The 26,853-nt window shown below is 37.7% G+C and overlaps 1 protein-coding gene across 10 annotated transcripts in view; it reads left to right on the forward strand.

Moving 5' to 3' along the window:
• The window catches only part of PMS1 (PMS1 homolog 1, mismatch repair system component), a 65,866-nt gene that overhangs the window by 37,053 nt on the left and 1,960 nt on the right, over positions 1–26,853 (forward strand). For 3 of the 10 annotated variants that reach the window (XM_070421677.1, XM_070421679.1, XM_070421687.1), the window contains 6 exons: positions 5,234–5,356; positions 6,873–7,016; positions 7,195–8,078; positions 14,773–15,258; positions 18,439–18,569; positions 24,415–24,575. In XM_070421677.1, coding sequence (XP_070277778.1) covers positions 5,234–5,356; positions 6,873–7,016; positions 7,195–8,078; positions 14,773–15,258; positions 18,439–18,569; positions 24,415–24,575 — 1,929 coding nt within the window. Of the gene's footprint in view, positions 1–5,233; positions 5,357–6,872; positions 7,017–7,194; positions 8,079–14,772; positions 15,259–17,023; positions 17,080–18,438; positions 18,570–24,414; positions 24,576–24,857; positions 24,956–26,853 lie in introns of those variants that run through there. The other 7 variants (XM_070421678.1, XM_070421684.1, XM_070421680.1 and 4 more) reach the window with 7 other exon arrangements.

Consider the following 26,853-nt stretch of genomic DNA (forward strand, 5'->3'; position numbering starts at 1 on the left):
AAATAATCTTTTTTCTTAGGAGGTCAGTTTCATTTTGCTTATCAGGTTCTTTTTTTCCAAGCCTCTCATTCTTTCGCTATCTTTTCCCCTGAATAGCAAGTCTAATGGGGAACTTGGTGTTTGTGGCTGTCAGGATCTTCAGTGTTAAGTTATGAAGATCCTGATCCTGATCCTGTTCCTGGAGTCTGGAGGGATCACAGTCCATTAGGGGTTGAGGCTTCCTCTGCACCCATGCTCACTGCCTTGGGAAATTCAGTTTATCTCCCTCCATCCCTTCCTCCTCCCTCCCCCTCCTCTTCCTCCTCCTTTGTCCCCCCTTTCTTAGCACTAAATTAAATTGTAATTGGTTTATGGAAGATTGTCCTTATTCATTTCCTTTAAGAAGAGCTCTTTTGTTGTTCTTGTGTGTCTGCTGACTAAGTCTGAAGGTTCTCTGTTCTACTAGACAGTTGGCTTCTGGGTTCTGCTCTTCTCTCTTTTCTTAATTTGTGGGAATCTCTTTTCTACGACTGGTTCCCCTCTTATTCTGTTTGAGTGCTGAGTTTTTAATTATTATCTTTTTAGTAGAGTCTTGGATGGGAACTTGTGCTCACTTAATGCCTTAAGAGTTCTCTCTGCCCCAGGAAGGAGTCAGGCCAGCCTTAGTGGCCAGCTGCAGTGCCTGGAGAATGGCCATGATCTGACACGGATCCTGTTTTTCAGAACTCACTTGGTTTCGACACGCCCAAATGCCACCTGAGACTGGGCATGGTGGCTGACTTGGGATGGTCAGGGTATTGTCTAAATTCCCGTAGGCTCCTGGGGCTTCATGGGACTTTATTGCCTACACTGGTAACTCGGGAAGCGTGTGACAGGAGGTCCTTGCTCGATGTCTGTGGTATTGTGCTCTAGAAATTCTAACTGCCATAGGCTGGTCTAAAGACCAGCGGCATTGGCATCACCTGGGAGCTAATTGTTAGAAACGAAGAATCAGTCCTCATTCCAGACACACTGAATTAGAGTCTGAATTTGAACGAGGTCTCCAGGTGCGCATTGAAGTATGAAAAGTGCTGACATAGACCTTGACCAGGTATGGTTCCGTGTGTTATGGGACTGTCTCATGAGCCAGTTCTGCAGTTGGGAGTTTTTTCCTCTGATGTATATCGAGATGTATTGCCAGATCCATGCTTGTCTATTGATTTTTTTAAAAATCTTTTCTTGAGATAGAATTTCATAAGGGCTGTTGGTAATCTATGAGAGATACCAAAACTTGTGATGCACCTTCATGTGGGTATGTTGGCATTGAGGCATGGGAGAATTCGGGAAACATGTTGCTGAGTGGCTCCAGTCCCATGGGCTATCAGAATGATAAACTTTTTGAGTGTGTCTCTGGTGAGAGTAATCTAAATACCATCTTCTGTCGAGACGGGTATTCTCTTACGTTGCTAGCAGCCACCCATCACCCTTGCATGCTTTCTGGGGCTTGTAAGGAGACTTGTTTTATATCAGAGTTTCTTCGGCACCTTTGCATTTCTGGCCAAAAGCAATCTTAAGTTTGTTTGCCAACTGCTAGTAGTTGCCCCCTCACTGCATTTTTGTCCTCATCACATACCTTTACATTGTGAAACTTAGTCATCAATGCCCCCCTGGACTTGGCTGGTAGGTGGCCACTGGGGACCTGGGTGTAGAGAATCTTTATGTATCTCTTCCCTGAATGTTAAAGGTCGGTTTTCTTTGCACAAGAACTCCACTTGGGAAGAATCTCCAATTATCGGCGGTGGCCCCAGTTACACCACTGCTGTGGGACCATTTGTTAGGTGTTTCCCTGTATGGTTTTCTTGGCTTCGTGGAGCTCCTCCAGTTCTGTTTTGGGGTTTTTTGACATCTGTCTTCTAGTTGATATTATTTTTAGAATTCAGAATTTATTCATTTTTCTATTCTCTTCTAAACTTAATTTATAGCTATTAGTTTTGATTTCTTTATCTTCTGGGTTATTATAGAATGGATTTTTTTTTGTTACTCTTTTAAAAGCATGGTACACATAGTAACGTCAAAGTCCTTTTCATATTGCTTTATCATTTCTACTTTCCTGAGAGAATTTTCTCATTCTCTGCTGTTTTAGATGCTTTGAAATTTTAATTTGCAAAATCACCTTGAATGCACATTTGTTGTTTTTGTTGTTCAGATTTTTTCCCTCTTTTCCTTTTCTCTCCCGCCTCCTACTCTGGCAGCTACTACCCCCCTCCCAGCCCCATTCAGAATGAGGTGTTGTAATTAGTAGGTACTGCCTTTCATCCTGCCACGATTTTAGGGACCTTTTCCTGGCTGATTTGGCTTAGCTTTGTTTTTGGTTTGGAGTTGTGTGTGCTCTTTCTGTGACCCTCGCAAACAGCCACACACAGTCTTTTTAAGCGTTTTGGGGGGCTGGGTTGGAGGGAGGATATCACAGCCACCCATTTAAGTTGGAAAGACTGGTTTTAATTCCATGTTTTTATGGGCATGTTCTCTCTCCTTATTTCCATACAGAATTTAATTTCCAGCTAACATAGCTGGTTTCTGATCCTAGAGCACATAGGGCTCTTGACTTCAGCCATTACGCCCTGTTATGTTTTTCACGCATAACATCTTTATGTTTGTCATTTTAAAAAATGGTTAGGTCTTTTGAAATTATTGTAAAAACTAATTTTATCTCTCTGTGTCATCTATTTATAGTTGGGATGAGGGAGCAGGAAGTTTCTACATGACTTATCCCATTTTCCTGACCAAAGAAAGTACTTAAAGTATTACTTTAGGAACATAACTCCATGGTGTTCTAGAAGTTTACTGAAATGGGAGAAGGACAAGTGTTAGGAAACCAGTTACTGTTATTTCAACAGAATTGGGGTGGAAGAGAAGAGATGGGTTTGACAGATTGGGTAGGTAGCAGGGCTCTTTATCTAATGTTTTATTTTGTTGCACTGATTTGGTCTCGTATAGACATTATTTTTCCATGAACTAGCTTGATTTTCACTTTTTATAGTATTTTATAAAACTTTGCTGTTTGATTTTTCTCTTTCTATATAACTTAAATGTAGTTTGTTAGTTCTTAAGATTATCCTAAGCCATTTTTAAAAGCTCAGTATTTTGGAAGTAAGAGTGATTATTCAGTGGCCGATCAAGATGGTATGAAAGGAAAACACTAGCAGTATTAACAATTTCTTTTTCATTTGAGTCTTCATAATTACCTATCTGGGGCAGACTTTTTTTTAATCCACAAGCTTAGTAAGTCTTTTAGAGACTAAATAGGCTGTCCCTGATGCTCAGCAGGTGCTTTAAGAAGGGTCTCATGTTACCTGTTTAATTATACAACCATTGCTAAGTGCTGTGAAGTTTTACAGTTAATTAAGTAGTATCATTTTGTAATGGATTATCCAGCTTTACTAATTTACTTTTTAAGATTGGCACAATTTGGCACTGTGACAATAATGCACTTAGCATTCTAAAATTGGTAATGTGTCTTCCTTAAACATTTATTTCCAAGGGCAGCAATAGCCATAGACATAGGTGGCGGCCTACAGGCTATGTTGTTAAGGAGCCTCATGGTTTCTGGGTAACTGAAAATAGCAACCCCACAGATTCTCTGACTTTTCTAAACCTAAACTGAAACTTTACTATTATTTAACAGGTTAATAACACATTTGGTTCTGCTTGTTTCAGATAGATTATAGGCCTCTATTTTAAATAACTTGACCAAGATGACAGCTAGTAGTGGAGCTGGAATTTAAATCATGTCAGCCTGGCTCTAAACTGTATTCTTAAAGATTATATTATCTTTAAAGGTAAAAGTGGGAGCATTGTCCTTGCCTCCTGTTCCCTCAGTGTCTCTCTTCTCAGTGGTAATTGTTTCTAGGATCTTTCTTCATTTTCTTCCTTCTCTTTATATTTGTAAAATAGAGAAAGAATGCATAAAAATAATGAATAAGTCATTGGTTTGTTTGTAAAAGAGTTCTCTAAATGAAAAATAAGATAAAATACAACACTGTAATCAATGTCAAAGGGCAAGATATTTTTTAAACTTTATTTTTACTGTTGACACTATTATAGGTGGCCCCATTCCCCCCCAGCCCCTGCCTTGCCTAACTTCACCAAGCCCATCTAGCCCATAGGAGGTAGCTAAGCACTTCATCCAAGTCCCAGACAATAGCCTTCAAGAGTCAAACACTTGGAGTGTCCCAGCTTCGAGCCTCCCTTCTTCCCCTCCCCCCAGAAATATGAGGGCCCCTTAAAGTCACTGCTAGGTGTAGCCAGCGACCCTCTAGGACCAAGTACGGCAGTGTGGCCTTGCCCGCAGTCGGAGGCAGAAATTGGAGTCTGGTCCCTGCGCTCCCCAGGCCGGTGCTGTAACAATGGGAGTGCTCTTCCCTGGGAAGGTGGAGCGGGCTCTCCCAGACGGACCGCATTCCCGCCCATTTTCACCGCCAGATGCTGTGGGCCCTCCTCCTGATGTTGCTCTTGGTGGGGACCTGTCAGCACGCTCCTCGGAGAGGGAGTTTTACGGCCACCAGCACATCTGAGTGGGTCTCTGCCCTTCTCACCAGTCTCTGCATGGCTTCTTCTGGAAAGTCTTGGTTATTACATTTCAGGTTAGCCAGCCTTCAGTTGGTTATTCAGGTTGATTGCTTTATAATTTAGCTGTAAATCCAGTTTGGGCCGGGAGCAGGTTGGTGTAGCTTCCATGAATTCTGCAGCCATCTTGGAATCCAAAGAGCAAGAGATTTTTAACTCAGAAATAAAACCCAGTCAGATTGGCTTTATAGCATACTCTGAATAAATATAGAAACAGCCACTTCTTTATAGGAAGAGGTGGCTGAAAGAAAAGGACAAACAGCCAGAGGAGAGTCACAATATGGGGAAAGAAAATTTTAAATGTGCATATTAGGGTTTTATTATATAGGATAAGGAAAAGGAGAATTTAAAGTTGAGCAGAGAGAGCAGTATTTATGTCTGTAGCAGTAAAATATATGCCCATTCATGAAGCTTTTATGAATGCCAATTTTTCCTTAACATAGAATTACAGAAAGAGTTAGAGGCAGAGAACACCAATTTAACATGCTTCCAATATTTTATTTAAAGTTAATGCTCAAGACATGGTTACTAGACCATAAGATGAAAATGTATTTATGTTTTGATAACTTGTAATGTATAGTATGTAGCCAGACCTATGGAACCACACTTATTGTTACATTGCATATTAATTCTATAATTACAATTATAGATTTATCTAAGTGGATTTCTTCCAAAGCATGATGCAGACCACTCTTCCACAAGTCTTTCAACCCCAGAAAGGAGTTTCATCTTTATAAACAGTCGACCAATACACCAAAAAGACATATTAAAGGTAATCTGTTTAAGAAAAAAAAGCATTGCTTCTATCAGAAATGAAAACTAGCTCCGTCATTTGTCAACTTGTTACAAGGGTTACTGCTAATACTTTATTCTGAAATTAGAGTTCCAGGGCACTAAATTCGTATACGGGAGGCAGGGGACGTCAGGCCTAAACCAGCAGTCGGACATCCCTCTTGCAATCCGGGATGCTGCATGCACCAGTGACCGTACTTTTCATACAGGTGAAAGGCATCTTGCTGTTGTATGGACAGCTACATTTTTTGCCCTGATTATAAAAAGTAGTACATAACATGATCCTTCTGAGGCAGTAGTACCATTTTCCCCATCTTCTGGGTGGAAAAACTGAAGCAGAGAGAAGTTAAGTAATTGGCTTTGTCACACAGTTATAAGTGTCAGAATCAGGGCTGACCACAAAATGTGCAAGCCAGAGTCCATGCGTGTCATCGTTGCATCATCCTGTTTTTTCAGTGTTAGAGTAACCTTGCCAGGTTTTAATTTTTAAATCTAAGAGACAGTTCCCAATATATAGGGTAGAGTCCCTAGGTCTGGCTGGCGATCAGGGCCAATCTGTGAGGTGACCAGTGGGTAGGGCAGTCGCGCCCCCCCCCCCCCCCAGCACCCGCCTTGGCTAGTGGCCTGGCGCTGCCTGCTGGCCGGCCCCACCTCCCCATCACCACTTTGAGCGTCTGCCCCCTGGTGGTCAGTGCGCATCATAGCAACCAGACGTTCAGTTGTTCACTCGATTTGCATGTAGGGTTTTATTATATAGGATAAGGAAAAGGAGAAAGATATACAATAATATTTATTAAATATTTTTCTAGGTACCTTACATATGATGTCTGTTTGAGTCTTTACAACTATGTGATGTATTATTTTCTTTTAATTTTTGATGAAAAAAAATTGAAATGTTAGTCACTTTTTTTGGTTTCATAGCCAGGAAGTAACAGAGTTTGGATTTGAACTCTGGACTTTGACACTGTGGAGATACACACACACACACACACACACACACACACACACACACACACACACATAGATCTACCTACATATATATATATATATATATATATATATATATATATATTTATTTATTTACTATTTTTTTAGCTGATTTCAGAGAGGGAGGGAGAGGGAGAGAGAGATAGAAACATCAATGATGAGAGAGAATCATTGACCGGCTGCTTCTTGCACACATCACACTAGGGATGGAGCCTGCCACCTGGACATGTGCCCTGACTGGGAATTGAACTGTGACCCCCTGGTTCGTAGGTTGATGATCTTTAACTATGAAGCCAGTTGCCTTGGATGTTTGTACTGCTTAATGAATGCTTGTACTTCATTCCCATAGGTTCAAGGCCTCTAAATGAGTGTTACTATTTAGATACTGATTTTCCTGATAAGCAGATACATCCACTCAGTTGAATATTCTTCTTTTGGTGGTATTTTATGGATGGCAATATTTATTTATATGGGTTTTTTTGTCTTTTATTCATTACATATATTTCTAGCTAATCCGACGTTATTACAATCTGAAGTGCCTAAAGGAATCTACTCGTTTGTATCCCATTTTCTTTCTGAAAATTGATGTTCCTACAGCTAACGTGGATGTAAATTTAACACCGGATAAAAGTCAAGTATTATTACAGAATAAGGTAAACTTTTTTAGATAAATTTTTGAATTTATGTTATTTACAAACTTATACTATCCTAACCATTTTTGTGTGACAAAGGAGATTTGCTTGTTTATACCTATTTTTAACTATTATTTTAAATCTTGTCTATTTAATTTTTCTATAATTTCTCCTAACATTTGTTAATTTGTATTTGTAGGAATCTGTTTTAATTGCTCTTGAAAATCTGATGACGACTTGTTACGGATCACTACCTAGTACAAATTCTTATGAAAATAGTAAAACAGATGTTTCCTCAGCTGACATGGCTGTTAGTAAAAAAGCAGAAACAGATGTGCTTTTTAATAAGACGGAATCATCTGGAAGTAATTATCCAAATGTTGATACTGCGAGCATTTCTTTTCAAAATGATGTGCATGCTGATGAATCTGGAGAAAACATTAACGGTTGTTTAAATCATATTCACGTTCATGACCATTATGATGACCATTTTATTAGTGAAAATTCTAACACGGATAACACTAAAAATACATTTCTGGAGATCCCAATGGATAATTTATCAAGTGAGGACACCCAGAAGGAATATACTGAAACTTGTTTTGTAGATTCTGTTACGCACGCCCAATCAGAAAATGGCAGTCAAGGCCCTATCGATGAGAGTGGGGGAAATGAGAAAGAAGCAGTTCCTGAGAAGTCTGTGGAAATTTGTGCAGATAACTGGAGCAGGGGAAATGCACTCAAAAATGCAATGGGAGAAAACATTGAACCTGTGAAAATCCTAGTGCCTCCAGGAAGTTCAGCATGTGAAGGAAGTGAGAGGAGCACTCCAAGCCCTGAACAGAAGAATCTCAGTGACGGGTCCTGTAACAAAAAGTCAAACGTGGTGGATCACAAATCAGGACAGCTGACCGCTTACGATTTAATCAGCCGTCGCGTCATCAAGAAGCCCATGTCAGCAAGCGCCCTCTTTGTTCAAGATCATCGTGTTCAGTTTCTCACAGAAAATCCTCAGACCAGTTTGGAGGCTGCAACGATACAGATTGAAGAGCTGTGGAAGACATTGAGTGAAGAGGAAAAACTGAAGTAAGTTTCCAGAGCTTGCATGTGACCTGAATGTTCAAATATTTTAATCCACTGGGTTACAAAAAATTTTTTTAACTTCTTATTTATGGAAAAGCAGAGTGGAAAATGCCTTTTGACTTGGCTAGAGTACCTTTTTTGGCATCACTTTTTTTGTTAGAAAATTTAACTTTTGCTCTGGCTGACCCGCTCTTAAGCCTTTCCTCCCACCTTCCCTTCCCTCTGTCCTTCCTTAAATGAGGGAATATATGTTGAAGGCATTCAGTGTACCAGGCCCTATGTACCATAGCTAGTCACTTCAAAGACAGTCATAAGTAAACATTTTCTACTTCCAAATGGTGTAGCCTAGGGCGGAAGGCAGTTTTACAATAATAATCATAGAATATGATGAGTTTTTTAAATCTTTATTGTTTAAAGTATTAAAGATGTCCCCTTTTTTCCCCCATTGACCTCCCCCCCCCCCCCAAATTTAAAAAATATAGGGAATTATGAAAACACTTAGCAGTTGGTCTTAATCTCATCTGTGGGACAGGAAACGCTTCCCTGAATAGAAATTAATCAGAAAGGTGTAGGGAATTTTCTAGAGAGAAGGAACAGCATGTAAGAAGGTACAGAAACTAGAAGCAAAATGATGTTATTTGGGAACTGAAGGGTGCCCTCTCTGATAGGAGTTGAATTTATGGGAGTGTGATAAGGAAAGATGGAGAAAGGCTGGCCAGATCATGAAGGGGTTCTGTAAGCCATAGCAGAGCTTGAGAAAGAACTAGAATCAGGGATTTCTGCTGAGAACTTAGGACAGACTGGAGCAGGAGTACTTTCATCTTTCAGTTCTTCCTTTCTGGTTCTCGTATCCCTCCCCACCCCCCACTCCCCCTCCCCCTTGATTGCCTCTCTTTCAGTGGATTAGAAACCAGATTTTGGCATGTGACCTGCCACTGGGCTCTCAGTCAATTGATGTTAACTCGAACTTTGACTTGCAGTCGGTAGGAACATACTTCTACTTAAAATAGCTAAGAATAAATTGTAATTGGGGCATTATTGAAAATGGTAAATAAACTTTGTAACTACATGTAATCTTTAGTCACTAAAACATCATTTTAATTGATTACTGGTCAAATCAGAATTATAATTTTCCCATTCCAGTTAATAATCCCTTAATGACATTAAGTCAAAAGTAGCAGATGTTTTTACTTAACATTCACTTAATATTCCTTTGGACATAACTTTTTATATTTCCCAAGAAACTCATGAAATTGACTTCTTGAGTAAATCAAAAGATTAGTACCATATGTGCACTTTATAATTAATTACAAATGGTGACCTTCATCTTGAACTCATTTCCACCGTACAGGAAATCTTGAATTTGAATGTCCAGGAGCTAAAAATACTTAATTGTAGTAATATTGAAAGTAAATTAATCATGTGTTTTATATAGCTAATCCACAAGTTCGGATTCTAAGTAGAAATGAGAGAAAATAACGTAAAAAATTATGAATGTGACATGGTGACTAACCAAAAGAGGCATTTTTTGCCTAGTTTACAGAGAAACAAGGTCTTTTTACATTCTCATCCAGATAGCATTTCTTTATTTAACAAACAAGTGCTAAGTGCCATCTAAACAACATACTACCGTCTCTTGTCTCTTAATTTCACTTTAACATTTAATACAGCTCTCCCACTAATAGCATTTTTATTTTCTGACACAGATCTATTCATATTTCTTAAAAATGTTTTATGCATATTACCTACAATGGAATTCAGCCTGTTTCTTACATTTCTTAAAACAAGAGATAACATTTTCTAGACTCAAATTTAAAACTGAATTTAAAAAAGACATTAGCAAAGTTGCTTAAATAATTATTAACCATTAGTCAAATTGTGTTCCCTTTTCATTATGTATCTTGATAGAAAATAATAGTATCAAACATCACCATTTACAATGTGCCAGGTATTACTCTACTATGAAGCAGCTGTAGATTACCCGTACTGAGACACAGAAAAATTAAATAACTTGCTGAGATTTACAGAGCTACTAAGTGGCAGAGCCAAACCAGGCAGTCTGTCTTGGTGGTTGTGCTCTTTACCACTACACTTTGCTGAACATAATAATAGTCATTTTCAATTCTGTATATGCATTAGGATCACCCATAGAACTCTTTAAAAAACAGTACTGCCTGCCCTCAGCCTAGGCCTGGAGAAATAGAAACTTCAATTTTTTAGAAAAGAGTTGATCTAACAATTATGCAAAACCCAGTAAAATTTTTAAATGTTCATTATTTCGTACCTTTTTTCATTGATGACTAAAATGAGAAATAAGTAGTAACTGAAAAAATAAATGTTTAGCTATGAAACCATTATAATTTTAATCACTGTAATTTTGCTTGTTATATTGAATTTAATTTTACTAGTATCTATTTAGTAAATGGAATATTAACGTTTGTAAATTTTCTTTTGCAGTGCTCAGGGAATTGCTTATTCCGTGTTGATGTGATAGCAAAAGTATAAGGAACTCTTTGGAGTTGGGATTGACTATTTTGTCTTTTTGTTGTTGTTTTTTTAGTGCCTATGCCTTCAGTGCTTTCTTACATGGATTTTTAAATTGAGTAAAATATAGTTGCTGTGAAATGCATAGATCTTAACCATATATATAGCTTAATGCATTTCGTATGTGTAGACCCATGGTCACCACCCCAAAATGTAGAACATTTCCATCACCCTAGAAAGTCCTTTTGTGCCACTTGGACCAGCCAATCTCCATACACAGCCCTGTTTTGATTTCCATCACACTAGCTTGCTTTTTCCAGTTTTTAAACTTTATATATATATATATATATATATATATATATATATATATATATATATGTAATCATATGTACGTTTATACCTAGCATCATCCCCTCAACAAAATATTTTAGTGATTTTCATCACATTTGTTGAGTGTATCTGTATAGTTTATTTTTAATAGATTATATTCAATTGTAAAATACATAGTCATGCATTGCCTAAAGATGGGGATATGTAGAAAAGAGACAGTAAATATGGCATAAAAGATGAAAATAGTACGCCTATATAGGGCACTTACCAGGAGTGGAGCTCTGAATAAGTCCGTCAGAGAGTGACGAGTGAATGTGAAGGCCTAAGACATTACTGTACACTATTGTAGATTTTACAACACTGTACTCATACATAAGCATGAGATTAAATCAAGCACAAAAGAAAATGATGCAAGAGATTTAATAAACACAAGATATATGAGGCTGCTGCCAGCATATCGTTTTACAGCAAACTTTTTAAAATAAGTAGGAGTACACTCTTAAATAACAATAAAAAGTATACTAGAGCAAATACCTAAGTCTTTTATTTTTGAACAGTCTGTGTCTATATATTTAAAGTGTAACTCTTGTAGACATACATATTTTTTTTAAATTTATTTTGCTTTTTAAATTCAGCCTGACAACCTGCCTTTTAATTGGAATATTCAGTCCATGTAATGTAATGACTGACAGGGTTGGGTTTAGGTCTACCATTTTCTTATTTTGTTCATCTCATCAGTTTTTTTCCTCTATTTCTCTTTTTTTGGGGAAGCAGCCTTCAGGTTAAAGGAATATAATTTAATAGTTAACTTTAATTCCTTTATTAATTTTGCATTAGTTTTTGCTTTGGGGAATATTTTATACATCCTTAATTTATCACTTAAGAGTTAGTAGAATATAATTTCACACAAATACAGAGTGGGTCAAAAGTAGGTTTATAGTTGTGAGTACGTGAGAGTTTATTGTATTACTATTATTATTTTCCATATGAACAACTGTAAACCTACTTTTGCCTCACCCTGTATAAAAACTAGGCAAGTATAATTCCATTTACCACTCTTGTCCTTTCTGCAGTTGGTGTCATATATTTTATATCTACATACAACATAAACCTCACTTTAAAATACTATATTTTTAAATTTAAAGTTATCTTTCAACAGTAATTTTTTTTAAAGATTTTTTTTTTCTATTTACCTACACAGTTACCATTTCTGCTGTTCATTATTTCTGAATATCCATTTGGTGTCATTCCTCAATAGTACAATGATGCTGAAAATAGATTCTCAACATTTTTTTTTCTGAAAGTGTCTATTTTTATGGTGGTGTTTGTTTGTTTTGTAATGTCTCTTTTTTATCTAACTCCTTTCAGGATATTATTATTACCTTTGCTTTTTAGCAGTTATGTAATACCTTTTTTCTCCTTTGACTGCTTTATCTTTATTTTGGTTTTCAGCAGTTAGGATTCTAATATACTTAGCTGTGGATTTCTTTGGATTTATCCTGCTTGGGGTTTACTGACCTTGGATATGTAAAATGTTGTGTGTCTCCAGATTGGTTGTGTCAGCCATAATTTCATTTCTTCAAATGTTTTCCGCCCCTCACTTTTATTGTTTATATGTTACTTACATTTGGGTTGCTGTTTATGCCATAAGTAACTAAGGTGTTTTTCAACCTTCAATCACTTTTCTCTGTTGTTCAGATTGGATAATTTCTGTTGAGCTGTATTCTGTTTTACTGACCCTGTCTTTGCCATCTCTGACCTGCTGTTAAACCTACCCAGTAAATTTTTTGTTTTAGATATTGTGTTTCTTAGTTCTAGAATTTCCATTTCCATTTTATCCTTTTGATAATTTTCCTTCTCTGTTGAGATACCCCCTTCTATTCTCTCATTATGGTAATCTTTTCCTTTAAGACCTTAAATACTTATAAAAACCTGTTTTTATTTATTTTGCAAATTCCAACATCTGAGTCATCTTGAGGTTGGTTTCTACTGATCACTTCTTTTCTTGACCATGAATCATGTTTTCCTGTTTTTTTATTGGTGGAGTGATAGCTTCTGATTGTATAGTGGACATTATGGCTCATATGTTGTAGAAAATCTGGATTCTGTTTTCTTCTGAAAAGTGTTGGTTTTTGTTCTGCCAGGCATTTAAATTATTGACAGACAACCTTGAGCTTATGGAAGCTTTGTGTACACTTCAGTAGGGAGACTAAATTTTGCCTTTAGTCCTAGGGCAGCTTCCACAGTTACAGGACAGTTGTTGTTTTTTATTACCTCTAAAACGTGGTCTTTCTTCAGTTTTAACTGAAAGCCCAAAGTGTTTACTATGCCATCTAATTCTGTGGAATTCAAACTCCAAACACACACACACACACACACACACACTCTCTCTCTCTCTCTCTCTCTCTCTTTAATTGCAACAAGTAGCCACTGAAATACCTGTTTAGCTCATTTAGCCTTCTAGTGATTGTTATCCTCTGGGTTCCCACATATGGGGTTTTCTCCCTCAGTTTTCAGTTGTTTTGGAAGCAAGGAGCTAGCTTTGTGTTCTGGTGACTCAAGCTAATGGCAGTGCAGCTTTCTGATGGGAGTTCTTGCCACTCCTACTCCTCTTAATGCTGGGAACTGCTCTCTGGGTAAAGGCTGTATAAATGTGGTTCTGTTTATTCAAGGGTTGGACCCATTACAGTTTCTGCCTGCTTTTACTGCTCTTCAGTACCGATGTTAAATGGGTGGTATCTATTTTGTTTATATATGGGAGGGATAGTCCAATATAGCTCCTTCACAATTACCAGGCCTGGAATGCCAGCTTTATCTATACATATAAAATGCTACGTGTCCAACCGGTCGCTATGACCCGCACTGACCACCATGGGCTGATGCTCAACGCAGGAGCTGCTGTGACGTGCACTGGCCATTTACAGAGAAACGGCACTGTGGACCTGGCACCCACGAAGCAACACTTGGCTTCCCCCAAGTGGAACACAGGCCCCGCCACCACCCTGGAGTGACACCCCACCAAATCGCAGCCAACACTGCCAAGGTTCCATGGTGCAAAATGCGGCCCACAGCCTAGCCCAGCCTTGAAACAGTGACTGTGGGTGCCGGGTAATGACGTCACGTAGCAACTAGCTTCCTTGCAGTTTCTTCAGCCCAGGAACACGACTTGCTTTATAACCAGGTGGGAACATTTTACACTGTAACCAAATGTCTGTGAAGCGTTTTCCCTGCCTCATCTCATGATCCTCACAGAAGTCCTGGAGTAGGTAGATAGGAGACTCGGTGGAATCCTATTTTTTTTTCATTAGCTGGAAAATGGAGATTTAGAAAGCTTAGAAACTTGACCTGACTGAAAAGAAGTAAGAAATGGTGGACCTTGAAAATGACTTCAGGTTTTCTCACTGCACAGAATATAGTCAAACACGGCTACTGTTAAATATTTTACCCTTTGTTCTCCCTGCGTGATCTATAACAATAATCTGCTTTGTATTGATATTTACTGCTGTGTTGCTGAGAATTACCTGAACGAGAAGTTGGGGTGCTTCACTGGGCTGGAAAAAGGTTAGCTACATCGGAAAGCAGGTCTAATTAAGCACGTTTGTTCTCTATCTATAAAAGGCCAAGTTGACTCGCGCATGCACGATACATATAAAGCTCTCGCTGGCCTCAATCGCATGCATGGTTTCGATCTGTCATTATTGATGGTGAATTTGGTTGAGGCTTCTATTATAGAGAAAGGGCAAATAGTGATATTAAAATATTCTAATTTCCTTCCAATGTGCACAAATTCGTACATCGGGCCACTCTTTTTTTATAAGATTTATTTCAGATGGTTAATGTATTTCTGATTACGAACTCATTAGTTCTCTTTATCTATTCATAGATATGAAGAGAGGGCTACTAAAGACTTGGAACGATACAATAGGCAAATCAAGAGAGCCATTGAACAGGAGTCACAAACCTCACTACAAGATGGCAGAAAGAAGATAAAACCCACAAGCTCATGGAGTTTGGCACAGAAGCACAAGTTGAAAACATCATTAGCTAATCAGCCAAAACTTGATGAGCTTTTCCAGTCCCACGTTGAAAAAAAAAAGAGTCAAACCATTAAAATAGTTCAAATTCACTTTTCTATGGAAAACTTTAAAAAAAATGTAGAGAAACACAAGAAATTTGAACCAGAAGAAAAGGACGAACTTTGCTTAATCCACAATCTCAAGTTTCCTGATGGATGGCTAGTTACATCCAAAACAGAGGTAATGTTGTTAAATCCATATAGAGTGGAAGAAGCTCTGCTATTTAAAAGACTTCTTGAGAATCATAAACTTCCTGCAGAACCATTGGAAAAACCAATTATATTAACAGAGAGGTATGGTGAAGTAATATATTTCTTACTCTAAAAACATTTATTAATCCATACTAGATTAGAAATTGGAGGTAAAAAGTTGAAAGTGTTTCCTAATAGGGAAAAGTGGTGTTTATTTAAAGAAATCTTTTAAAAACTTCATTTCTGATCTTCAGTGGAAGTAATTGTTTTTAAGTAAATAATTTTAAAATATTCTACATAGTCCTGCAGTTAATAAATATGAAGCTTAATTCTCCTCCTGTACATTAGTGACTTCCCTAGGGTAATTTTGAAGTAAAGTTGCCATAATTCTTCTTTGTTGTGTGCTCTTAAACATTTAAAGAATATGCCAAAATAGATCTGTACAATGAATACCTTTATCAACAATTTTCAAGATTTTGCCACATTTATTCTGCCCATGTATGCGTGTGTGTCTGTATATATATGCATATATTCTTTCCTTTGCTTAAGTGTTTTAGAACAATTCCCACCCATATGTCTTTCAGTATATCTCTCTCAAAAATGGCTATTTTCTTAGCTGATTACAGTGCCTTTGTCATAACTTACACAATAATAATTCCTTGGAATTGTTCCTTGTTGTCTCAAACTGTCTTTCCTGTAGTTTTAAAATTTTTAATTTGTATCTAGTCAAAGTCCAACCGTTACATTTTGGTATGCTCACAAAACTATCTGAATACCACACCATTAACTTTTTATTAATACCGACACTTGCTCATTGGAATGTCTCGTCTCGATTTGTCTCTTTGTTCCCATGCGATGGTGGTCAGCTTGTTTTTCCTGGTGGTCAGCTTGTTTTTCCCTCTCCCGTGTTTCAGTGGGAGCTAGCTCAGGAGGACTGAATGGGTTTAGATTCCACTTTCTGGTGAGATGGCCTCATAGACAGTGCCATGTGCTTTGTATTCAATCCCATCAAAGCACTTATCCCTGGGTCAGCAGGTCAGACAGCCTGATCTCCCACCTTAAGTTCCCTGTCAACCTTTCCATCTAATGTTTCATCCATTGGTTATTCTTTTGGAACTAATTCTATTATAGATTCTATTTTATTTTTTAATATATTTTTATTGATTTCAAGAGAGGAAGGAAGAGAGAGAGAGAGAGAAACATTAATGATAAGAGAATCATTGATCAGCTGCCTCATGCACGCCCCCCAATAGGGATCGATCCTGCAACCCAGGCATGTGCCCTTGACTGAAATCGAACCTGGGACCCTTCAGTCCTCAGGCCAGCGCTCCATCCACTGAGCCAAACCAGCTAGGGCTAGTATAGATTTTAAAATGGAGTTCCTGTTTTACATCCTGTATGAGCACATTATTTTCTGTAAAAATGAATAACTAATCACATTAATATTTCCCTTTTTTTATACTTAATATTTCTTTTTTAGTGTGACACAGGTAGAAGAGAATCACAGGTACATCAAAGGAGATAAAAACCTGAAATGGAAAGATAATTAGAATTTGTTCTCTAGGACACATCCACAGATAATTCTTTCAGACCTCTAAGAATAAGTAAAAAATTACTTATAAAATATATTAAAACCTCTGTGTTAAAGACCCTGTACCAGAAGGAAAAAGAAATGGGGCCGAACATTTGTAAGCTATCTTTTATAATTAAGGCTACAATTATCACATTAACTGAAACCCAGCATCTCTCATAGTATAGATTGGCTTAGGACTGTCAAAAGAAGAATCAGAAAAAGAATTAATGCAGCCTTAAGCTGAATTAAAACAGTTCAAATATCTGATACTTTTCTCTTTATTTCCTTAAAAAGAGCTAGGGTGTATCTGGAGTTTTCTGAAATGTGACGTCCCCATTACAGTTAATAATGTAAGTTTTTCAAAACTGAGCTCTGGACAGGGTAATTTGGGGTTGGGCTCAGTTTTCTCACTAGAATTCTCCTGAGGGTTGTGTAGCTTCTCTCTGAAGGGAGCAATTTAGAGAGCTGTAAGACAAAGTGGGAGCTCGACAATGGCTAATGTTTATTGAGCACTTACTTAGGAAAGAGCTTTACTACGCCCTTTGCTTTCATGATCTTCATACCTGATGAGAGATGGGCACTGTCATTATCCATATTTTATAGGTGGGGAAACTGAGACATAGAACTGTTAAGTAACTTACCCAGGCTCACATGGCTAATAAATCAATAGTTGGATCCAAGCGTCCAATCTAGGCAGTAACTGTAGAGCCTGCACCATTTGTTGCTGTGCTGTATCATCACCACTGGCTCTCAGATTGTTTTTCTGAATGTTGGTTAGACCAGAGAGAGCACGTCTGATATGTAGCCAAAGTTTTCCACTCTGTGACATCTGCTGTCATAGCCAGTGGGGTCCTTTGCCTTTCAGAGATGATAAGCAAAAAATCATCTATTCATTTACTTTTTCAAGGGTCCAGGGTTGTAATGAATAAATAGCAGCTTAAAATCTTATACAGAAACATGGAACAGAGCCCTGCACACCTAAGACAGTATCTATCACTTGCTAGGCACTCAAGTATTCATTGACTGAATGGGAAAATGGTAACCTCTCACACGTCAACCCCAGCAGACACTTGATTGTAATAACATGTTTGAGCACTGTGATTGAGCCTGTAACCAACAGGAAAGGCTAAAGGCTAATTTGTGCCCTAGAGAATCTTTGGCTACCTCAGAATTTTGCTTAAAGCCTATACCACTCATATGCCACCGCTGGCAAACATGCCATGCCTGAAGGAAGCTCTCGCAGGCTCCGAATTACTGAATTTATAAGTTCCTGGAAGAAAGATATATATGCTTATCTTTTTATTATTGACTAACAATTGGAAATTATGTAGGCTGTACCACTTGAGTAACTTGGCAATATATTATGTGTCTGTTTAAAGGTATAAATGGCATTTATAGGTATAGTTTTCATTAGTATTATATTGAGGGAGCACACTTTTTTATTTTACATTTTATTTATAACATAGTAGAAGATAGGAACTGTCTTTTATGTGTATTCTTCCTCCTTCTGTACGTTATATGTGGTAGGTCTTCTATAAAATATTAACAGAAATGTAAAAAAGTAAACTTCCTTACAGAGTTATTCATGCCTTTGTATTTTGGTTACTAATAACACTTTTTAAAAGTCCCTTAGATTAACTATTTTCCATAAAATTTTAAATTTTATTTTACATATTTAATAAGTTAAAGGACCATTATTTCTTTTTCAGTCTTTTTAATGGATCTCATTATTTAGAGATTTTATATAAAATGACAGCAGGGGACCAAAGCTACAGTGGATCAACTTACCTGTCCGATCCTCGTCTTACAGCAAATGGTTTCAAGATAAAATTGATACCAGGTACGATGATGTGGTTTAATATTTCCTCTCTGGGAAAAATAAATCTTGTTCCAGGAGACACATTTGGGTTTCATAATTTAGAGATATCATGGTGTATTTTTGTCTCACTAAAAGTACGTCAGTCACGTAAAAACAGCCATATTTCAGACATGTCACATCTGTCTGAAATAAGCAGGTTTGGTATCTCTTTCATTCTGTTGGCTTGAATTTGCATTTGCATAACTAATCAAGTAGTTCTCATTTTTGCCATCCTTTGTCACAGTATTCAAATGCCTGCTCTGTCTAACTAGTTATTAAATGCTCATACAGATGGTAAAGCAGAGGTAAATATGTAGCTCCTGGCGTAACCTAAAAAAACGGGCCTCGTGCTTTTTCTTAAACCATTCTGGAGCTTTCTTTGCAGTTACATGTGTAACACCAGCCCTCTTACTATTTGGAGAGTGGCTGATTGGATCCCCTGGCTTTACTGGGACTGTGTGATAGCACTACTTGTTGGTATGGAAATTCACTGGTCGGGAGGAAAAGGGGCTCCTTCAGGCTGGGAGACTTCAGTTTTTCCTGGCTGGCCCTTTCTCTGTTCTTTCATTGTGTCCGGACTTCACCGCCTTCTGCCCGAGCTTCCTAAATTGGCAGCAGGGGTCACAAAAGCACCACCAAGAGTGATAATACTGTTCCTTCTTCCACCCACGCCTAAACTTGTGACCAAAGTGTAGAAAAACAAGTTCAACCAAAACAGTGTTGACGATTTTTAAAGGAATGTTTTACTAAGATCTCAGAAGAAAATAAGTGAAAACAATGTACAAAACCATGAAATTGCGTATAAGCTGAAAATACTTTGGTATTCTGAACTTTAATTTTACTTGGCTTTTTCAGTTTTAAGGATACCTACCCTAAACTTGTTACCTACTCACTGCCTCAGTCTTGGATAGTTCGATTTGGAGTAGAGTGTCTAAATTCCAACTCTGCCATTTAAACACTGTTTATGGGAAAGTGAGTTAGCCTAGATATTTCCTCATCAATAACAACTAGTAATTATTGAATATTCTTAATATTAAATGTATTAATTTATTATTCTAATAGCCCTATGAAGTAGGCTCTATTGCTGTCCCCATTTTATAGGTGGTAACATCAAAGCACAGAGAAGTGAAGTTTGCTTAGCGGTTCACAGAGGTAGAACCAGGATTTGAACCCATGTAATCTATCTTTTAGAGCCTGGCTCTTAATGAATTTCTTATATTGCTTCCCTATTAAAATTGAGATATTTACATCATGAAGTAGTGAGCAACTAAACAAAGTACTTGAATGATCAGTTAGCATAGTGTATAGCAATGGATTGATAGGTGTTCAAATACTCTCTTTTCTTCCCATCCTTTGGAATCATTTCTTTTAGTCCTTCTAGAAATCTTTCTTCTTCAGGACCTTGGCACATTTTTAATTTATTTGCAGTGTGAAACAAGGTGTGTGTGTGTGTAACAAGATATTTTTTCTTGACTTAATCTAATTTCCTAATTAACTCTTTGGTGTCGGTGACTGGTGCCATTTTTTTCTTGAAAGATGTCATCACAGCAATTTTTTTTTTTTTTAAATTAGGGTAACTGCTCTATCTATTCCAAGAGCATGTTTATTTTTGAGCTACCCAGTGAGTTTCTGACAGATGCTGTCAGCTCTTAGCTTGTAGATAGTATTTTTTAAGTCTGACTGAATGCCAGTACTTTTTGCATGGCATCAAAGGTGTAAAAATTACTAAGACAGTCATCTGCAAACTGACTTGATTTGTTTGGAATTAACAGATTATCATGAGCATATCTTGTCAATAATGATCAAATTAAAAACCTTCATGTTTTCTTTCTTAATTTTTTGGTTATTTTTCTTTATTAATTTTTGTGCCATGTTTCTTAAAGCCCATTTCTTTTTCTTTTAGTGAGAGTTTTGTTGTATTGGACTTAACTTTGGATCAACAATTTGCCAGTTTTTACAAAACATCTTTGGATACAGGCAATGAAAGATAGGAAGAATACATCTGACTTTGAGGGAAAAGATTCTGAATGTGACCCTAAAAACATTGCTTATTAATGGCATCGTTTTTTTTTTTGGTTTTTTTTTTGTTTTGTTTTTTTAATTAAATCTTTATTGTTCAGATTATTACATTTGTTCCTCTTTTTTCCCCCCATAACTCCCCTCCTTCCAGCTCCCACCCCACCCTCCACCCTCACTCCCCACCCACTGTGTTCATCCATAGGTGCATGATTTTTGTCCAGTCACTTCCCGCATCTCCCACACCCCTTTTTCCCCCAAGAATAGTCAGTCTATTCCCTTTCTATGTCCCTGATTCTATTATAATCACCAGTTCATTCTGTACATCAGGTTATTTATTCACTTGATTCTTAGATTCATTTGTTGATAGATGCATGTTTGTTGTTCATAATTTGTATCTTTACCTTTTTCTTCTTCTTCCTCTTCTTAAAGGATACCTTTCAGCATTTCATATAATACTGGTTTGGCGGTGATGAACTCCTTTAGCTTTTCCTTATCTGTGAAGCTCTTTATCTGACCTTCAATTCTGAATGATAGCTTTGCTGGATAAAGTAATCTTGGTTGTATGTTCTTGGTATTCAGCACTTTGAATATTTCTTGCCATTCCCTTCTGGCCTGCAAAGTTTCTGTTGAGAAATCAGCTGACAGTCGTATGGGTATTCCCTTGTAGGTAATTGAGCCTCTTTCTCTTGCTGCTTTTAAGATTTTCTCTTTGTCTTTTGCTCTTGGCATTTTAATGATGATGTGTCTTGGTGTGGTCCTCTTTGGATTCCTTTTGTTTGGGGTTCTCTGCGCTTCTTGGACCTGTAAGTCCATTTCTTTCTCCAGATGGGGGAAGTTTTCTGCCATTATTTCTTGAAATAGGTTTTCAATATCTTGCTGTCTCTCATCTTCTGGCACTCCAATAATTCTGATATTAGTCCGCTTAAAGCTGTCCCAGAGGCTCCTTACACTATCTTCACACTTTCGGATTCTTTTTTCATTTTGCTTTTCCAATTGGATGTTTTTTGTTGAATCTTTGGTTTGATTCTTGTGCTCCTCTGGTCTGCTATTGGGTATAATATTCTTTATTTCAGTCCGTGTATGCTTACTTTCTAATTTCTTTATCGTAGCATCGAGGGTCTCATTAGTTTTCGTGAGGCTCTGCACAAATTTATGGCAAGCCCTCAAAATTGCGATTCTTAGCTCCATATCCTCCATTTCTGTCATGTTTTTTTGTCTCCGCATCTTTTATGCTTTCTTGGTGCACCCCCTTGTGGTCTCTGTGCGCAGTCTTGTTCTAGCCAACCCTTAATTGTTGTAGTTAACACTAGGGGGATTTGACCGCCAGGCTGACTGGCTATAGGAATCAGCTGTATGGAAAACGTCTGCCTTCTGGGGAGGCGCTAATCCAGCCTTTGCCTGAGGCGATCGGCAAATGGCTGTGCAGGGTTTGGGCGGGGCGGGATCAACAGGGCGGGCGGAGGGAGCAGTTATGGCCACGCTCAGTCCCGTTCCCAGAGGCTCTGCTTCTCAGAACCCCGGCAGCCGCTGCAAACCTCGGAGAGAAAGCTGCCCTCAGGTTCCAACTGATGCTGGATAATCCCGCTTCTCCCGTTTGAGTCTGGGTCCCTAGAGACTCGCCCGGATCTGGAGCCCAGAGTCTGAGACTCACTCCTGACAGAAAACGACAACCGCACCCTCAGCCACCAGCCCGCTTTGCGCGCGCACCTCGGTACCTTTGTATTTTTCACACTGCGCCGCCTCTGAGCCTCGATTTGCTCTTCTCTTTCCTTCTAGTTGTAGAGTCTCTCTTCAGCCAGCCTTCCTGTGGTTCTGGGTGATGTCCGTTCCGTCTTTTAGTTGTATTTTTGAAATGGTTGTTTGCGGCAGCGGTCTCCGGTGTTTACCTACGCCGCCATCTTGGTCAATGGCATCGTTTTTGGTTCTGCATCAATAAGAATTCCATATTTTAGAAAGTGAAAACTTGTCAAACCACTTATTAATTTGAAGTATTTTCTCTGAAAATTGGGAAGCATTTCACAGAATTTTATGGAAATGTCTTGAAAGTTTATAGTTACATGGTCCCAGATATCTAAGTTTTTTATATCTGAATTTTGCAAGCACAGAGATTAAAATATTGCTCAGTTTCCTCATCTGTTGCCAAATGTTTTTTATCCATGTCCACAAGTAATTCTCTGAAATGTGTAGTTTTTCAGAGCAAATATAGTTGGCATTAGACTTTTCAATCAAATCATATTAGTAATAAGTCTCTTGACTGATATTTTTGTAAATTTCCATATCGATATATATGTAAGAAGATGTGAACTAGAATATTCTGCTACCTCCTCTTTGCCTGTCTAACCCCTGATTCAAGTCCCATTTAGGTTCCCCTGGTTGCTCAAACTCTCATTTTGTCTCCATTCACTGAAGTCCGTATTTTATCACTTCCTGGCTGATCTTACATGTGCTTATTCTAGTCGTCAGTTGTTTCCCAGGAAGAGCATTCGGGTGCTGCTCTGCTTAGTGTGCCACTTGCATTGCATCTGCCGTCCACGTCAAGGCCTGGTCTGACTGAGAACGGGCTAGGGATAGGATCATCGCCATATCAGGGTCTGAAACTCTTCAAGCTACACCACTCCTCTTTTTTGTTTTTGTCCATCCATTTACAGCTCATTTGTACCACTTTCTAACTTTGGACTGTCTCATTTTCTTTCTTTCAAAGTAACATTCTATGGACTTCAATATTAAGAATACTGTTACACAGATATAGCCAAAGAAAACAAGTCTGCTATTTTCCAAAACCATAACATGCATTCTAATGCAAAATTTGATGCTTTGGAATAAATATATGCTATTATGAATATTTTACCTAGTTTTATATTCAATGATATAGCTAGTTTTTAGTTTTATTTTAATCATTAAATTATTTAGAATAGCTTAAGTAATAGATAACATGTCAGTTTTACACATTGTCCTAGTAAAATATATTGACTAAACATTAGCATTTCATTTCCTCAAATTACTAATCTATAATAATAAAAGCATAATATGCTAATTAGACTGGATGTACTTCTGGACAAAGCCGGGGCTGCAAGGGAAGCCCAGGTCCCAGGTGACTGCTGGCGACCGGAGGGTAAGCCTGGGTCCTGGGTGCCAGAGGGAAGCCGGTGCCGACGGCCGGGGGAAGGAAGGCCTACTCTTGCACGAATTTTGTGCATCGGGCCTCTAGTATATTAATAAGCTACTCACTATGGTGGTAACCATTTTGCAACATATGTTTATCAAATCAATACTTTATATACCTTACACTTATATAATGTTATGTCCGTTATATTTCAGTAAAGCTGAAAAAAAATTCCTATGTATTTTTATAATTTGTAAGTTAAAATAATCATTGAAATAATCCATGTCTTTAAGTTAGATATTAAGCCAGTAGGTTTGAACTTGAACAGCAGCAGTTGTTAAAACACTTAGAGCAGTATTTATTTTAATAAATATCATGGGACTCCATTTTCTCTCTAAAGAAAGAAATCTTCTAAACAAATTCAGGGAACAGAACAGCAGTCATTGAGATTAAATGATATAAAGCTCATGTGGTTTCTACAAACACATATGATTTACTGGGAATGTGAAATCCTGTGGGAAATTATCATTTGTTCTCCCAACTAAGGAACAAAACTTTGTCCTGACTATATTACATTCTATGAAGGTTCACTAAATACTCAAACTGGTTTTGTTTTTAATAGATATTTTCTGGAATATAATTTAAACAAAACCAAACTAATGATAAATATGGTATTTTTTTGGTGTTCTTCTTTTTTTCTTCTAGGCGTTTCCATTGCTGAAAACTACTTAGAAATAGAGGGAATGGCTAACTGTCTTCCGTTCTATGGTGTGATGGATTTAAAAGAAATTCTTAATGCTATAGTCAACAAAAATGCAAAAGAAGTTTATGAGTGTAGACCTCGCAAAGTGATAAGTTATTTAGAGGTATGCATTATTCAATTATGTTGGCTAAGGTTTTAAGATACTTAACTGTTCCTTAATAAAATAATACATGGTTTCAAAATAGTAAAGTTTCTATAAGGTTTATTATTGTTGGCAAGAGGGAAATACTATTTAAAAAAAAGAAAACTCCTTTAAAATAAACTGGTTGTAGTAAACTGTTGTGGATTCTTACTATAACATTATTCCTTGAGTACATATTGAGGAAGAGCCTTATGCATGAGACTTTTTGTAGTGAAGTTCTTTTTGTTGTTTTTGTTTTTTTAGAAGGGATTCAAAATTGCTCCATCAAAATACCAAATACTGTGTAAAAAGAACTGTAATGTGATTTTCAAGAGCAAAAGAGGAGAAAGAAAATGAAAGAGGTAGATTATTAAGTAAATGGAAATTGTAGTTTTCTAGCACAAATGAGATGTGCAGCAGTGGGCTAAAAAATAAACTCAAAAGTAATAGAGGGTAAGGGTGGGGAATGGGAGACATCTACAATACTATCAACAATAAAAAATATGTTGTAAGAGAGGGTGGAGGAAGATTATAAACTTTTAAATGTCCAAATTTAATAGTGGTGGGAAAACAATAGTAATTGTCTCTATTTGAGTCTTTATCCCTCAAGGTTGACTGGTATTATTTTTAAAGTGAACCTTATCTTTAGTAAAGTTTATTTTCTCCCTTAAAAAAAAAAAGGAGCTGTTTTTGTTTTAGACTATTACCCTGGTCTGCCCATTGCATTCTGAGGGCCAGGCTTCCTCAGCAGGGAAGTCCACTTTCACCTTTTCTGAAGATTGTATTAAACCATTCTGAGTCCTTCAGGAGCTTTGTCTTGTGGGATTTCCCAGCCCACACAAGCAATTCAACACGGCCAGTTTCTAGGGATGGAAAAGGAGTGTGTGTGTGAAGGAGCTGTGGGTCATGATTGTGCATTGAAGAACCATTTGGGAAGAAATCAGATTTCAGAAATAATGGAAGAAAGTGTTTGGGATTAGATACAAATATTTTTACTGCTATTATACCTACCATTATATTAAGGTAATAGTGGGTGTGATTCTTAAAGGAAGATAGTCTAGGATAAAAGAGAACGCCTATCAGAACCACAACCACAGGAATGCTTCATTTAAGGTCAGGTTGAATTAGGTGAAATAGATAAAGATAGAATAGTAAAAGGAGAACCAAGAGGAGGGCTCAAGGGAAGAAAAAAATGTAAATATTAGTATTACATCCTTCATAGGGTAGTAGTTGCTGGAAGACCATTAGGTGTGACTGCTAAATGGAAGTGATAACCCTGAAGAGAGCCACAGTGGAAACTAGGGTGACAGATGTGTGTCAGTGGTGGAAACTGGGCAGCAAGCCACGTGGCGGTGAAAGAGAGAGAAGAGGTGTTAGCATGATTGTATTGAATTGGTAGAAAACATTGACTATGAAAGGTTGGAGAACAGATGTTCCAAAAGAGGCAGGAAGGAAGATGCAGCATGATATAAACTTTAGAAAGGAGAAACAGTCCTCTGAATCAGGAGCAGAAGAGGGGAGGGAAAGTGAATGTAAAATATTTTGAGGTAAATTGAGAGAAGTCATGTATGATTCATGTGGTAAAGGACTAGGAGAGTTATCTGCTGCGAGTGAAGGGGCTGGAGAGGCACTGGGGTTCTGGGAATAGTAGAAAAGGTAAGAAAATAAGAGCTGTCAGCCCTCTATGAGAAGGTTGATTAGAAAAGAATACGATTTTCAGGTGGCATTGAGGGCTCATAAGAGCTAACATTGGTATTGGATCCAGCCAGTCTTGTCATTGTCCAGCAGTGCTTGGCAGAATTTATCCAGACGTGGAGAGGAGCAGCATGGCTGGTGGAAGAACAAGAGGGTATGTGAAGGAATTTGAGCACACTATAAAACAAGAGACCATTTTAGGTGTGAGACAGATATAAAGATTAATTATATTCTACTGGGAATCTGCTTTAGATTTTAATAGGAGTCTTAAGGGAATGCAGGAAGCTAGATACAGTGTCCTTTATTTCTTACTCACTCGTCATACCTTATGTAGGGGAAGATGACAGAAGGGTGCTTGCTAGTAGACCAGGAGAATAAGGAGGGATTGTAGAGGTTAAAGGTCAAAGTGAATACAAAGAATAGGTTTAGTTGGAATAAAGGAGTAGGATGGTTGGGAGTGTAATAGGAGAGGCTGTGTGGTTAGAATAAGGTTAGGATTTAAAATCTTCAAAGTACAATTTTTTTTTTAATCTTAAAAGAAGCCAGCTTTACTAATACCATTTTA

This window comes from Myotis yumanensis, unplaced genomic scaffold (assembly GCF_028538775.1).
Source record: "Myotis yumanensis isolate MYYU_CA2020_CCGP unplaced genomic scaffold, mMyoYum1.0.hap1 SCAF_8, whole genome shotgun sequence".
Taxonomy (NCBI): Eukaryota; Metazoa; Chordata; class Mammalia; order Chiroptera; family Vespertilionidae; genus Myotis; species Myotis yumanensis.